This window comes from Marmota monax, unplaced genomic scaffold (genome assembly GCF_021218885.2).
Source record: "Marmota monax isolate L192 unplaced genomic scaffold, Marmota_monax_Labrador192_F-V1.1 WCK01_AAM20220418_F8-fsc00224, whole genome shotgun sequence".
Lineage (NCBI taxonomy): Eukaryota > Metazoa > Chordata > Mammalia > Rodentia > Sciuridae > Marmota > Marmota monax.
Window position 1 is genome coordinate 899,530 of NW_026693937.1, and position 16,001 is coordinate 915,530.

Consider the following 16,001-nt stretch of genomic DNA (forward strand, 5'->3'; position numbering starts at 1 on the left):
AAATTATGGTTTATCTTAATTACTATGACTTGAAAGTCATCATATAAATTAGAGAACTTAGTAAACTGCACAGAGTGTGTCACATTTTGAGACTTATCAGTTGTTAAACACCAGCAGATAGCAAAATGCTGTTGCCTTGTGACCCCTGACTAAGTTGGATGTTTCTAAAATAGACTTATATTTAGCTTTATGTCAAAGATACCTTTCTTTTCTTCCTGAAGGATCGTATAATTGATGCTGGCCCAAAAGGAAATTATTCTCGTTTTATGAACCACAGTTGTAATCCAAACTGTGAAACACAGAAGTGGACAGTGAATGGAGATGTTCGAGTTGGACTTTTTGCCCTTTGTGATATTCCTGCAGGTAAAAAAGTAACCTGATCTCCTCTTCTTTAGGTTTGATACCCAAATATTCATTCAGAAAAGTTCACGTTATATTTGAAATTGTTACCCGTCAATGAAAGGTAAAAGTTTATATCCTGTCTGGGAGCAGTGGCGCATACCTGTAATCCCAGGGGCTCAGGAGCCTGAGGCAGGAAGATCACGAGTTCAAAGCCAGCCTCAGCAATTTATCGAGGCCATAAGCAACTCAGTGAGACCCTACCTCTAAGTAAAATATTTTTAAAAGGCTGGGGATATGGCCCTCAGTGGTTAAGTGTCCCTGGGTTCAATCCCCACTACCAAAAAAGAAAAAAGAAATTATATCCTGAAAAGAGAACTTAGCAAGAGCCTTTATATAAGAGAGAATGTGTAAGGATTCTGTGTGTCTATGATGCTAGTGCATTACTTCTCTAATGATTGCTTTCTGTATAATGTAACCAGATGCTTAGCTGTTGTTTTCTTTTTAAAATGTATTAGAAGTAATAAGTTTATGTTAAAACCAGTTGGTTTTATTGTTTGTTATTGTTTTTTACTCTGAAAGATCATTTTGTTTCAAATTAGACATAAAAAGCCTTGAAAGCCAGAGCTGTTGCTTTCATTTTTCCTTTTCTATCCAGATCTTAAAAGCAAAACTAAGATTCTTTTTTGTGAAATTAAAAAAAAAAAAGGTGAAAAGGGAAATTCTGTAGCTAAGACATATTTAAACTCTCTAGAACTATGTAGATTGGTCAAGCCCAGTTAGCAAGAAGCTTGGGAGGCTCTAGTTTGAATCCCTGGATGTTTGATGTATATAGTAAACCTCTGTTTTGAATTTTTTTCTATTTATAACATAAAGCATTACATATGAGAAATAGCATCATCACAATTCCAAGATCACTTTGTTCATTTAGAAACGGGAGTGACTACCTTTTAGAAAAGAAGGCTAAACTAGATGCTCTTTTCTTGATCACAGGTTGCAGATTCCTAGTCCCTATTACATCATTCCAACCACTTTTATAAAAAAGAATATAACTTCTTTTTAGGATATTTAGTGTTGTCATAATTGTTGATGGAGATGTTTTACTGTCTTTCCCCCTTTTTTTTTCTTTTCGTCCATCATTGTTTTCAGTGAGGGTGGATTATGGGAAGGGAAAAAAGTCTTCATGTCAGAATTATGCATCTTCCAGTATGAGAGTATATCTGACAGCTTTTCTCTTCCTCATGACTTGAGTATGCATAATTATTTTTCTTATATTTTAGGGATGGAGTTAACGTTTAATTATAACTTGGATTGTCTGGGCAATGGCAGAACGGAGTGCCACTGTGGGGCAGATAACTGCAGTGGCTTTCTAGGAGTGCGACCAAAGGTCAGTTGTGCGGGGGAGTACCCCTAGCCAAAAGAAAATAGAAGTGGGGCTGCAGAAGTTTGCTTATAACCATTTCAGGAAAAAGCTGTCAAATGGTCACCTGCTCTACTTAGTGGATCATCAGGAATGTTTACCAGTAGTTTAGACACTTTGATTTTCTAGGAATCCTATTTTAGTAAGATCTTTTAGTTCTGAATTGTATTCGTATTTCTGATTGTTTGAAATTGGCAATCCTCTTGAAACTTTTTTATTAATTAACTATATACTAAGACTGCTGAATAGTGAATGTTGTAGTATGTGAACTATAGAACTTAATGGGAAAATTCAGATAGCCTGCTGTTGTGGTGCACTCCTATAATCCCTGCAACTCAGGAAGTTGAGGCAGGAAGATCACAAGTTCAAGGCCAGTCTGAGCAACTTCACAAGACCCTGTCGCAAAATAAAATTTAAAAAAGGAATAGAGCTATAGCTCAGTGTTAGAGTGCCCCTGGGTTCAATCCCCAGTAACACACACACACACACACACACACACACACACACAGAAGAAAAGAGAAAGAATTCACAAGTTGTCTAAGTATTAGTTAATAAAAGTTATTTGGATTTATCACCACCTTTACAATTAAACAAAACAGCCTTTTCAAAAGTCAATGAAAACAAAGCCTTATTTTTATTGTAGTATTTTTATAGGAAAGGTCCACCTGGTGTTTTTAGGAATTGTACAGAAGATGAATTTAAATTAACAAAGGGTTTTCCTTTCTATATATTGCTTCCTACACTATCTGTGATCACTGAAACTGTGGTCCTTCTTTCCTACTAGGCATGTGCAGCAACAATTGAAGAGAAGGTGAAAAATGCCAAGTTAAAGCAGAAGAGACGAAAAATCAAAACAGAACCAAAGCAGATGCAAGAAGATTACTGTTTTCAATGTGGAGATGGTGGAGAGTTGGTCATGTGTGACAAAAAAGACTGTCCCAAAGCATACCACCTCCTATGCCTTAACCTGACTCAGCCACCATATGGTAAGCTAGACCTGCAAGGCCCTTTCTCTGTTTGGGTCTTTGGTAACTGTGTGTTTATCAGAGTACATTCTACTCTCCTTAGTAGAACCATGAAGTAAGTGACATTGAATAGAACAAACAGCAATAGCAAATAAAATTATGCAGGTGAACTGGGATACCCTGTGTGGCAGCAAGGATCAGTTTCTTTTGAGTATTACCATAGGTGGGTTATTGGACCTATGGCATTGGGTTTGGGCCACTAGCTCATATCCATACAAAACAACACTACTAGGTGTATGTTTGGCTGGAATTTGGAGTTGTATTCAATCTAATTCAATCGCCACTCAGAGTGGAGGTGGGGTCTTGGGTTTTCCTGGGTAATCAAGACAGGCACTAACCCGGGTGCTCTCCTCCTTCCTCCCATACCCTGTGTTAGGAAAGTGGGAGTGCCCGTGGCATCAGTGCGATGAGTGCAGCAGTGCAGCCGTTTCCTTCTGTGAGTTCTGTCCACACTCATTTTGTAAAGATCATGAAAAGGGAGCTCTGGTTCCCTCTGCATTGGAAGGCCGACTCTGCTGCTCTGAACATGACCCCTTATCTCCTGTGTCACCAGAATACTGGAGCAAGATCAAATGTAAATGGGAATCACAAGATCATGGAGAAGAAGTAACAGAATAAATAAATGGGTGATGATCCCCCCTTCCTGTTTAAATGCAAAGAAAAAAGCAAGTAGATAATGCATTCAAAAAGAAGAGACTGCTGCAGCGCATATAGCCTTTGCCATCGGAACTGCCTTATTAAAGCAAAAATGGAAAACCAGAGTACACAGGCAGAAGCAGTTGGTGGTGTCTGGGTTTTGCTTTGTTTTTCTTGGTGTAGGGATTCTTCTCTGGAGGGTTAAATTCCCTTGTTTTTTTTCTTGCCTTTTATTGTGCTTCAATGTCTTTGCAGCTAGGAAAAGAGATGTCTTTGCTTTTATTAAAGTAAGAACAAAGAGAAAGGAAAATTTTGTTAATAAGATCAATTTAAAGTTTAAGATATGTTTCTTGGTTGTATAGAGCAAAAATAGCCATCATTCCTTTATTTATTTTCATTTTTAGGAACTTCAAGATGTGTAGTTCAAATAGTGTGTGTGTGTGTGTGTGTGTGTAAAGTAGGAATCAGAGGAAGCCCTCCAGAAATGATCACCTTTATATACCTCTTTACTGAGCAGTAAATAGGCTACCTTCTCTTTCCCTTCAGAATGTTTTTCATAGTCTTAGAGAAGGGCTGTCTGGAAGTATTAAATCTGGCCTCTTGAAAACAAATGCCCTGGTGAATTTTCTCTTTGGTCTTAAACCAGGGGGGCTTTGTGATATGATAACTCTACCTAGAAAGTTATATAATGTGTATTTTGTTTGATTGTTCATTCATCTGTTTATTTAGGAGGAAGAAAAGGAGTGGGTGTGCTCGCTGACTTTAAAATGTTATCCATTGACAACATTTTGGTGGAGTGCATATGTGGATATGAATGTATAGGTGGAATGGCCACTCCTGTTATTTTGACACACTGATAAAGGCAGCTAAAGGGAGATGAAAGGCACAGAACAAAAGCTGGACCATATGAGCCCCATCTAATGTCCAGTCTAATGTTTGACTTGGAATTATGGATATTTTATATTTTCTGTTTTCCTCTCCTAATCAAATATTTCGTTGTCAGCACCATTCAGTCATGTTTCCTGGTAATGCCATATAAGTGAGTCTAAATTGTATTTTGAATAGATCTTTTTGGTTGTGTTCCTAATTTGGGGGATAGGCAGTAAGGGCATCCCCAAGTTATATGTAAACAATCTCTAATTAGTATTATCCAGTACTTAATTGTGCTTGGATGGGCGTGGTGGCACATACCTGTAATCCCAGCAGCTTGGGAGACTGAGGCAGGAGGATTGCAGGCTCAAAGCCAGTCTCACCAATTTAGCAAATTTGCAAGAAACCTAGTGAGACCCTATCTCAAAGTAAAAAATAAAAAGGGCTGGGGATATGAGTCAGTGGTTGAGTCCCCCCCTCCCCCCCAGATTCAATTCCTGGTACCAAAAAAAGATTGCCCTTGTTGAGTAAGGGGAAAAACTTCTATTTTTACAGGGTATTTAAAAGCCACACAAACACACTTCATCTTAGGAAATTCTTGGAGAAAGTTCCCAAGAAAGCCAGTGTTAGCAAAATTGTTTGACTCTAATATTTGAGTCTTATTGATAAAAGTATACCAAGTTGTCTGCCCACAAAAGTCACTTGCATTTAATTTTTAATAATGAACACACACACACACACACACAGTAGCCAGTATTCCTTGGATAAAATAATTGTTGTTAGACTTTATTGTAACACTGTACTAAATAGAAGTCTATGGTTAGCCTGAATGATTGTTAACTTTCTCCGTGAATTTTGACTGCAGTTGCTGGTACCTGATAGAATTTTTTTGCCTTCAAGAAGTATCTAATTAACCTTATGAAAATAGGGCAAGTAGATGCTCTACTGCATTCCTTCAGTTGTGTTAAGTGTGTTCTATTTCCTTATCGATTTAGAGCTCTTTTCTGAAAAGAAAAGCTATTTTGTGCCTCCCTCCCTCCCTCCCTCCCTCTCTCTCTGTATATAAATGTGCAATTATACTGGATTCTCTCTTGTTTTAAAAAAAAAAAAAAAACAATCAAAAAAAAAAAAAGCAACAACACTACAAATCCTTTACTTAAGCTCCTAAACTGCCATTTGCCTGATAGAAGCAATTCATTCTGAGGTGACTTATTGGGAATCCAATAATTCTGTTGATTAGATATGATCCCAAAAGAAAGAGGTACGTGTTATCAAATCTAATTGCTACAAGTAACATGAAATGTAGCTCATGAGAACACTAAACTTTGCTCTTGAGCAATTAGATGTTCTTTGAAAAAAATAAGAAAATTTAGGTTTTAACATACTAAAATTTATTTTATATAGATATAAATGTATGTTTTTTTAAACTTACTAACACAAGGATTTCTTTTAATATTCCAAATGCAACTCTTGTTGAAACAATATCCAACATAAAATTGTATCTTCTTGTTTTGTTTTGGACTTAGTGCTATTTAATATCTGATGACTTTTATATGGTAAGCCAGGGTACATCCTATATACTGCAAATACCTTAGATTTAACTATTTTTATGCAGCATCTTCATTGTGTCACATTTTGTTTTTATATCTATAATAGAGCTCTGCAGAGACTTTAACTTTTTTTATGACTAATAGGATTGTTCTATCATTTCAGAAACCAAGGTAGAAAACAAAATAGCTAACTGTAGCTCTAACACCTTTTATGATCTAAAAAGTGGTTTTAGTCATGCCAGTGCCAAGGACCTCTCCTTGCATCTCCATGGTGTTAATGTTGACCTATTTATCTATTTTAAAGTCACATCTTATGGAAGCAGAAAGAAAATTGTGTTTTATGTGTGCATAAGTATACATGTACTGTGCTTGCCTGGGCTATGCCAGTGAATATTCCAAAAGACATACGGCTTATTTACAGTCTGAAGTTAGTAGCTATTAACTTTTAAATCTTTATGTGGTCAGAGAATAAGTGGATGGTTTTTATTCTTGTCCAAAAATGAAATAACTTACATTATGGGATAATAGTGGTGATTCTTTTTTTAACCTCATGTTAATTCTTTGGAGGAAGAAGTGAACATAACACTTTTGATCATCAGCATAAAGCTTCAGGAATTGGATCAGTAAGAGCTAAAGATGAAATTGTGGGAAACCTTCACACGCACTGCAGTGGAGGCAGGGACAGGACCACAATGACTATGAGGAATCAGAAGAGCTGCATGAGGCTGGCAGAGAAGGAGGGGGAAGATGGCCCTTTATTCCTGTCATGCTGAAGCAGCTGGAACCAGTGATTCACTTCTTTATTGTCAAATCAGTACTGGAGATCAGAGTGAAGTGGGGTTTATTTTCATTTTTGTTTTAATAAGTTTCTGCTTTTTTAATTCTCAAAAAATGATCTGGTTTAAGCTAAAGAATAAATAGGCTTGAGTTTTAGGATCATGGAAGCTTAGAGATTTCTGTGTGTTCAAGTCAGGAACATATCTGAAAACTAAAAAGATAATTGGAGGTGGGTGGGGGATTGCTTTCACACAGAATTTGGCAACATGCCTGTAAATAATGTGGAACTGAGATATTGAATAGCTAATCGTGTAAAGTACTCTTAGGTGGGACAGGCTGTTGGGCAACTTTCCCAATTCATGAAACAGTTTCTTTTTTTGAGTAGTTTCTTGCATGATATGTTCCTAACAGGGTCAAACCAGACCTGCAGTTTGGAATCAGAGATGCCATCTATTCAGAATGTAATTTCTGGACTGTCCAGACCTGTTGTGTGTCTTTCATTTTATTTTTAAATACAAAGGTCATCTTTTAGCATTCACCATAAAGTCAAGGTGCTACCTGCCACAGTCACATCCAAACAGGATAAGAAAACAAATTTCTTTGGAGTCCTTACAACTTGGAAAGCTTGTTTGTGATGTCATTTTACATGAGGTACAATGGCATTGGAAAGTTGCTTTATTGCTGGGCAGTACAGAGTAAACTTGAATTACTTTTTACAAGGCTGATATAACTAGCCTCCTTCCTCCCACTTGTCCAAGTTGCTGCAGTGATCAAATGGAACAATTTCCTTCAGCCTAGGGCCATATAAACTTGTCTCTAGTTATTTGAAAACAAAAAGTTTGTTTTTTTGTTCCATTTTCATATGGATTAACCAACAGATATAAGTAGACAGCTTTGCAAGGAATTAACAAATATTGAAAAGTTGGGAATTTGTATATACCAAAATCTTACCAACTTTTGTCTGGGGTGGGGTACTGGGGAAAAAAAGAGGTTATGTTAGGGTAAGGGAGGGGAATGATAATGTTTACCACAGGTACGATGTAGTCACTTTAACATTGAGACCTCTACTTCATTGAATTCAGGTTTTTTAAGTACTTGAAACTCTTAAGATTCTCCTTATTTTAATTTTCTTTTTTTAAATTTATGGAGTAGAAAACTTTTCATTTTGTATACTGTTTTGGAAACAAATAGCCTAGTCTCTTTCCTCTTTATCTTGGATTAAAGACAAAATTCTGCAAATAGGAGTGTGTCCACAGGAGATAGCTCAGATTTATTGTGCACCTTTAAGGAAGAGACTTCTTCCTGCACGGGATACTAGTCACATTTTTTACAAATATTTCCTATGTATGTTCTTTTTGTTAACCCTATCCCCAGACACTTATTTTCTTTTACTATATGCCTATGGGGGCAGGAGGGATGCACTTATGTTACACTCCTAAAATGCTATGTGTAACCCTTGTATTTCAAAAACCATTTCTGTTTTTTTGTGGGGTTTTTGTCAGTCCATAGCAATTATACTGGACTCCAAAAGTCATTAACATGTAAGCATAAAGGGAAAACAGAATAGCTGCCAAAGTCATTATTCAGTACTTAGTTTTTCTAAGTGACATGACTGCATCTGCCACTGAATGAGAAAGCACCCTTAGCTTCCACTGCTCCCCTTCCCTACTGGCCAAAAGACTCTTGATGTGTGCAAATGGCTCTCAAGTACCCATCAGATTGCCTGTATAAGGTATTTACAAGGTATTCTTGTCAGTTTAGAAGTGTACTAGATAAAATTTTTGACTTTGTTGTCATTGACATTATCCCATTTGTTCTGTCTACATATCCTGTGTTAAGGACCACGTTGCCACTAAATAACCAAGATGCTAAATGATTACAACTGGCTAATTAGATCATTTTTTATATACAAGGATGTGTGCATATTTGGAATTGATATGAGAAATTCATTTGTACCCATTTGAGTGATATTGCACAACAGATACCTACAGATTCCGTTTTCGTTTTCTCATGTTCTTTATGATAATGACCTTTGTAGATTATTTCTGTACTTTGTTTATCTGTAATAAACTTTGTAGATCCTGTGAAATGTTATTTTACCTAATCACTTGAGACTTGAGTCTTTGATAACAAAATATCAATATTCACTAAAAGTCAATCTCTTCTGAGTTTCTGAGACTCTGCTGGAAGCTCTTGACACTAGGGATTAGTATTAACTTTCCCTGGGGGTGTTCCACTAGGGCATTACTATATAATGACTTGATGTTGCCACATGGACTTCAAGATATATAATATTTTGAGGATTTTGTTGATTGGCCTATGTTTAATTGCAAAGTGTGAAATGTGCAAAGCTTGGTTAACCTGTATATAGTTCATTGTTAACTAGTGTACTTAGAAATGCCTGTAATATTTAAGCTTCTTACTCATGTGTATGCTGGTAGGAACATATAATTTTTGTACATTATATTTACTGAAATGTTGCCTTTTTATTTTACAAAATACTTTGGAATTCAAATGTGTTTTCTGCTTCTGTGAGGATTCATTTAGGAAGGTTTTTAATGACATTCCACTGATTTCAGATTTTGCTTGAGATTGACTTCAATAAATTGTCTTGTATGTTCCAAATTAAATATGTGGGCTTGTTCTTTGTCTATAATTTTTTGCTACAACTCATTGGACAGGAGGCCAGCATTGTGTGATTTTGTGTGTTGGGGGAAGGAAGGCTTAAAAACACAAAACATCCAACCTCATGCAGCTTTTCTTCCTTCAAAATGCTGCAGTACTGCTAAGAAACTGGATCTTAAAAAGTGAGTTTTGTTTTTCATAGAGGAAATATTCTTAGAGAACGTTGCTTCTTGCTTTGGTGTGGTAAAAGACCATCTACGCACCACCTGGTTGGTGAAAGTCCCCAAGGGAGATGCTAATCAATCTTCATCCCACTGGTATGAGACCCAAAGGTGACCTGCAGCTTGGCTGGGCACTAGTGGAACCAGCACCCTGCGGAGCTGGCTTTCGTTGCTGTGCTAGGTGACGCCCTGAAAGGGGCCCCTCCTGCTTCCTAGAAGCCAGATCTTCCTGATAGCAGATCTGGCTGGGGAAAGGAGGCTGACTGCCATGGCTTCCTGCCATTCCCGCGGCGCCCACCAGCCGGCGCTTAAAGCCAGGCGGGTTGCAGGCAGCCTCTTCCCTGGCGCAGCGTCTCCACGCAGCAGCCGCCACGTCAGCGCGGCGAACGCCCGGGCGCGCTGGCCGGATGGGGAAGGCAGCCGCTGCCTTTGGGGCCGAAGTGGGTGTGCGAGTCTTGCTGTTCGCAGCCTTCCTGTAAGGAATTGCGGGTCGGATCCCAGAGCGTGGCACCTGTTAACAGGCAGTGGGAGACACTACTGCCTTGGAGGTGGCAGCCTGCCTCATCCGCCAGCCAGGCAGCTGGGTCCTCCGGGAGAAAGCAGCATGCCAAGAAGCTTCTATGCTTTTGTTTCCTCCTCAGGGTGACTGAACTTCTCCCTCCCTTCCAGAGGCATATCCAGCCAGAGGAGATGTGGCTTTACCGGAATCCATATGTGGAAGCGGAGTATTTCCCTACCAAGCCGATGTTTGTGAGTGAAGAACTATCCTTTGCCTATCACAATACTGTTTGATGCTAGGATGCAAAAAGTGGGTCATTCTGGCCCCCAGATTATCTTTGTGGAGAACATATTGTTCCCTTGGTTGATGTGCTCAAGAATTTCCTTCCTGATGTTTAAGGTCGAGATTTAGAGAGCAAGATGTAAGTCTTTTGGATGCAAATGGATTCTCTGTGAAAGTAACTGGTCCTTTAGAATAGTGGGTGTTATTTACTGGTGGAACTGCCAGCTCCCACCTACCCCACCCCCCAGAAACAAAGGACCCTAAAAGACCTCTGCTTACATATAGGAATTATTTCTGCTCTGGAAGTTCTGCTGTAATGTCCATCCCTCTACCTGTAGGAGTGACTTTAACAACTAATGTGGGGTTTTGCTGTTTTGCTTTTGACACATTCTGATTCAGGTCATTGCATTCCTCTCTCCACTGTCTGTGATCTTCCTGGCCAAATTTTTCAAGAAGGCAAATACAGCAGACAGCAAACAAGCCTGCCTGGGTAAGAGCTAGCCCTTTCTGATGATGATGATGTATTCTTAGAGCTAGGAATGAGATGCTTCCCAGTGGTAGAGTTCAGGCACTAGAACCCTATGCAGAAACCAGAGTTCCACATTGCTAAAGCAATTATATCAACCTGTATGCCGTGCAACCCCCTGAGACAGAACTTACAGGTGTGCTTTATATACTGGCTTATTTGTACCTCAGGAATGTCTCTGGCTAGGTACAGAAGCTTTCCCTTTACTACAAAGGATGGTCCTTGAGCACCATAGTTATTTTTGTGCTCAGGTCTTGTTGGACTATCTCAAAAAGTGCATGAGCTGCTGCTGTCTTCATGAGGCAGTAGATACGCCATTCCTCCCACGTAGATACCACTAACAATTTCTTTTATTTCTAGCTGCCAGCCTTGCTCTAGCTCTGACTGGTGTCTTTACCAATACAATAAAACTGATAGTGGGAAGGTAAGTGATAAGACTTAGCACCCCAGTGCCTGCCCCAGTCCTCACCCCATCAGGAAAGACCAGGGATAGCAATCCATCACACATCTTTATCATCCTTTTCTCATTTATCATCAGTCTAATCTTTCTCATTCAGCACTTCCTCCTACCTCAGTCCTGCTGATTACGACAAGTGGACTCTTTTTTGGCTTAACAGCATTTCCCACTAACAATCAGCACAGTCCTTGGCCTTAGTGCATCTCTAAAGTCGAAGTGTGATTTGTTTGCCCTAAAATGTAATTGCATGCTAAAGTCACTTTTTTTTCCCCTCATTTAAATTTCAGCCATGGAACTAGGTTTTTCTTATGTGGTAATTATCCTACTCTAGTTATATTGCCTGGAACATTATATACCAACAATTAAAAGGCATATTGATGGGCTGGGGATGTGGCTCAAGTGGTAGCGCGCTGGCCTGGCATGCGTGCTGGCCTGGCATGCGTGCGGCCCGGGTTCGATCCTCAGCACCACATACAAACGAAGATGTTGTGTCCGCCGAAAACTAAAAAAAAATAAATATTAAAAAAATTCTCTCTCTCCCTCTCTCTTTAAAAAAAAAACAAAAAAAAAGGAATATTGATGTCTGATACAACTGAAAAATACTTTCTAGAAGTTTAAATGTTTAAATCATGCTTATTTCTTCCAGGCCACGCCCAGATTTCTTTTACCGCTGCTTCCCAGATGGACTAGCCCATTCTGACTTGATGTGTACAGGGGATAAAGATGTGGTGAATGAGGGTCGCAAAAGCTTCCCTAGTGGACATTCTTCCTGTATGAATTTCATATGGATTCAACTTGAATGCTTATTAATGTGTTTAACCTAGGAAGCTTGTAGGGATGAGAACATCCAACTACAGTTGTTCTTACACCTACAGATTGGAATTCCCTTCTTCTTTAATAACCCTGTGATTTTACAAGCCTGAACCTTGTATGTCAGTAAATATTAGAGTACAGAGAGGTAGTTTATATCCATGAGATTTGCACATTTTATTATTACTGTATTAATTGCCTACATCCTGTAATCTTGTACTTGTCCCCCAAAATAACTAATCTTTACTAAAGAGTTACTATGTGTCATGTGCTCTGCAGCATTTAAAATTTGTACCTCATTTATAGCTCACAATATCCCACTAAAGTGGGTACTATTATTTTTAAGATTCCCATTTATAGATGAGGAAACAAAAGTATAAAGAGGTTAAATAACCTGCCTAAAATCATAGAGCTATTCTAACCTATCCTCAGGTAAAAAATATTAACTTAGGAACAAAATAAAGTCCTTTATTTTCCCTTTTCTTTCCTCACAATCAGTGATCTACACCAGAAATATGCAAAAAGTTATGAAATATATTTGTACTCCCTAGTGTATTTGGAATTGAGTGTTGGGGGTGTATAGCTCAGTGGTAGAATGCTTGCTTAGCTTGTGTGAAGCTCTGGGTTCAATCTCTAGCACCATCAAAAAACATACAAAAATACTTATAGGTTTTTGTCTGTCCTAGTTGCATTTGCTGGTCTGGCCTTTGCTTCCTTCTACCTGGCAGGGAAGTTACACTGCTTCACACCACAAGGCCGTGGGAAATCTTGGAGGTTCTGTGCCTTTCTGTCACCTCTACTTTTTGCAGCTGTAATTGCACTGTCCCGCACCTGTGACTACAAACATCACTGGCAAGGTAAGCAAGTATTCATGCCATGGAAGCTTCCATGTTTTATTCATTTTTATCCCTAACAACTGACATTAAGGATACTTGCTTTCTCACTAAATGCTTTCTCACTAAATATGTTGCATGAATGAACATGAACAAGTGTGGGTGGTCTAGGTTCTGTATTAAGAGTATACATTTATAAGATATATGGAAGTCAAAAGTTAACCTTTTAAAGAGAGATTACCAAAACAGAATGTACTAATTTTTCCATTATTTGAAGCACTGTTAAGTTCCAGTTAAATTGCATCTATAAGAAAGTTTTAAAGCTAGGCATGGTGGTATACATCATCTGCAGTCCCAGCTACTCAGGAGGCTAAAGCAGAAGGATCATTTGAGCCCAGAAGTTGCCAGATTAGACAATATAGCAAAGGCCCATCTCAAAAGAAAAAAATATATGTATATATTTTTAGTTGTCAATGGACCTTTATTTTATTTATTTATATATGGTGCTGAGAATTGAGCCCAGTGTCTCACACATGCTAGGCAAGCATCTACACTAAACTAAAACCCCAGCCCTTGCCACATTTTTTAAACAAACCTAGAAGCTCAATCTATTTCTTTTGAAAATCAAGCTTATTGTCTATAATTTGTTCAGAAACAAAAACTTTGGTATTTTATCATTTCTCAAAGAAATTTAGGATGAGTGCTAGTAACATTCCAAATGACAGCATATCTTTAAAGAAAAGCCACAATTCCAAAAGAAATTCAATAGTATTGCTCGCTCCTCGGGAGCCATATTTTAAAGAATGAGCAAAGAGAGGCAACTCCTAAAGAGTTTATTCCTTCCTCTAGGACTACTGAAATGGTACAGGTCAACGAATAGCAAGCAATTCATAAATCTTTGTCACTCTTGTGAATTAAAAAAATTCTAATTTAGTCCCCTCTGCACAAAGTAATGGTGTGTTCTGATGTGTTTAAAGAACAATCTGACTATGCTAATCCTATAACTATATGACAAAATTAAGAAAGTCTAAAGAAACCACAACTATGAAGGGGGGAACTTACGAGTAAGAGTGATAAAAGAGGGGGGGCGGGGACTTACAAGTAAGAATAACCTGGAAGGCCAAGTCTCCTATTCTGTTCAGTGTCTAATGGGATCTAAAATTCTAATATGATTAATAAAGGTATTGGGGCTGGGGATGTGGCTCAAGCGGTAGCATGCATGCGGCCCAGGTTCAATCCTCAGCACCACATACAAACAAAGATGTTGTGTCCGCTGAAAACTAAAAAAAAATAAATATTAAAATTAAAAAAATAATAAAAAATAAAAAAATAAAGGTATTGTGTCCAACTACAATTAAAAAAAATGTTTAAAAAAATACCTTATATTTCCTCTCTCTTCAGATGTACTAGTTGGATCCATGATTGGAATGACATTTGCCTATGCCTGCTACAGACAGTATTATCCTCCTCTGACTGACGAAGAATGCCATAAACCATTTCCTGACAGACATGCACTTTCTGCTCTTCAGAAGAAGCCTGGTGATTCTTACTGTTTGGATATTTAAGTCAAATCTAAATTCAGTGGAGAATAGGCAAATCAACCTTAGAACCAAGCACATAACAAGAATTCTGGCCTTTTTATCTCTTCCAAGGTACAAGTGATGGCATAAGCCACACTGTATTCAGCCTCCATGTGATTATGAACTTTTGCCCTACTTGACATGATCTACCATGAGGAATCAAAGTTCTTTTCCACCACTGTATGCCACCCATTCAATAAAGAGATCTTTCAATAGTTCTCCAATGGCTTATGCATACGATCCATTAGGTTGATAATCTTAAGATTTAGTGTTTTAATATTTAATTTAAATGCTACTTTTTAAAGGGTCTTTTCTCAAAGACTTTTACACAGCCCTACTCTTATCCTAGAAGCTAGTTAATTATCAGATTTGTGAGCTGGACCCAGTGACACATGCCTATAATCCCAGCAGCTCAGGAGGCTACAGCAGGATGATCAAAGCCAGCCTCAGCAACTGAGCAAATCCCTAAGCAACTCAGCAAGACTCTGTTTCTAAATAAAATATTTAAAAGGGGCTGGGGATGTGGCTTAGTGGTTAAGTGCCCCTGGGTTCATTCCCTGGTATCAAAAAAAAAAATAAATTTTTTTTTTTGTTTCTCATAAATCAAAATGTTAAGATCAAAGGCATGACCAAATTATCTTGATTCTATATACTTTCTCTAGTGACAATTCCATTAAACCTTAAATAGGAAAATGTCCAATCTTAGCTAATTTACCACTCCTGTGTACATCTATCCAAGTCCAGGCATCTGGTGTTGCTGTCCATTTTGAACACTGTGGGCATAAACAATCTGTTGAATTACTAAGAGAACAGAGCAAAAAAGAAGAAAATGGTCAGGAATGTAGTTTCAGTACTAACAACAGATGATTTTTTTCTACCTCATTTCTCTTTGTGCTAATGAGCTTCTTGCCCAAATTCATATCTGCCAACTAAGATAGAAAAGAAGTTACAGAAATTATTTGGAGGACAAATGAATCATTTTCTATCTTTTCTTCAAAAGAAGATACAAGAAACAATTACAGGACATCATCAGAAATGATGATCTAGTTCCTACAGCTAGCTGTTGTTTTCTTTATTGTAATTATATTTTAAACGATTTTTACTTATGTATATCTTTTTATAACACATTTTCAATGCACTTCTTCCTTTACTAAACCTGATATTCAAATAAAATGATGAATGTGTGTTTTGTTGTTGTTTGTGTGGTACCACCCAGGAACCGGAACGTATTGTAAACATTGGATTCCCCATCTGACATAAGTGATTTATCAACTATTATGTGTAGTACTAGCTGACATTTATGCATATCAAAAAATCATTTCTGGGGCTGGGGATGTGGCTCAAGTGGTAGCGTGCTCGCCTGGCATGCGTGCAGCCCCGGGTTCGATCCTCAGCACCACATACAAACAAAGATGTTGTGTCTGCCGATAACTAAAAATAAATAAATATTAAAATTCTCTCTCTCTCAAAAAAAAAAAAAAAAATCATTTCTGTATTTACCTTATAATTGCCACCTTTAAATTCTGAACTATATCTGCCTATGACAATGAA

The 16,001-nt window shown here is 38.0% G+C and overlaps 2 protein-coding genes across 7 annotated transcripts in view; both read left to right on the top strand.

Annotated features, from left to right (window-relative positions):
• Positions 1 to 9,247, top strand: part of Nsd3 (nuclear receptor binding SET domain protein 3) — a 108,304-nt gene extending 99,057 nt beyond the window's left edge. For all 5 annotated transcript variants that reach the window (XM_046463843.2, XM_046463845.2, XM_046463844.2 and 2 more), the window contains 4 exons: positions 222 to 363; positions 1,620 to 1,726; positions 2,544 to 2,745; positions 3,161 to 9,247. In XM_046463843.2, coding sequence (XP_046319799.1) covers positions 222 to 363; positions 1,620 to 1,726; positions 2,544 to 2,745; positions 3,161 to 3,402 — 693 coding nt within the window. In that variant the 3' untranslated portion in view covers positions 3,403 to 9,247. The remainder of the gene's footprint in view (positions 1 to 221; positions 364 to 1,619; positions 1,727 to 2,543; positions 2,746 to 3,160) is intronic.
• Positions 9,248 to 9,808: 561 nt separating this feature from the next.
• On the top strand, positions 9,809 to 15,634 carry Plpp5 (phospholipid phosphatase 5). 2 transcript variants are annotated; one of them, XM_046463849.2, is made up of 7 exons: positions 9,809 to 9,938; positions 10,105 to 10,213; positions 10,644 to 10,734; positions 11,131 to 11,194; positions 11,874 to 11,998; positions 12,724 to 12,894; positions 14,272 to 15,634. In XM_046463849.2, exons 1-7 carry the CDS (start codon positions 9,871 to 9,873, stop codon positions 14,433 to 14,435), a joined length of 792 nt encoding a protein of 263 aa, XP_046319805.1. In that variant the 5' UTR covers positions 9,809 to 9,870; the 3' UTR covers positions 14,436 to 15,634. The 2 variants fall into 2 exon arrangements, with proteins under 2 accessions (XP_046319805.1, XP_046319806.1); XM_046463850.2 differs by lacking the exons at positions 9,809 to 9,938; positions 11,131 to 11,194 and having other exon boundaries at positions 10,195 to 10,213.
• The last annotated feature ends 367 nt before the right edge of the window (positions 15,635 to 16,001 follow it).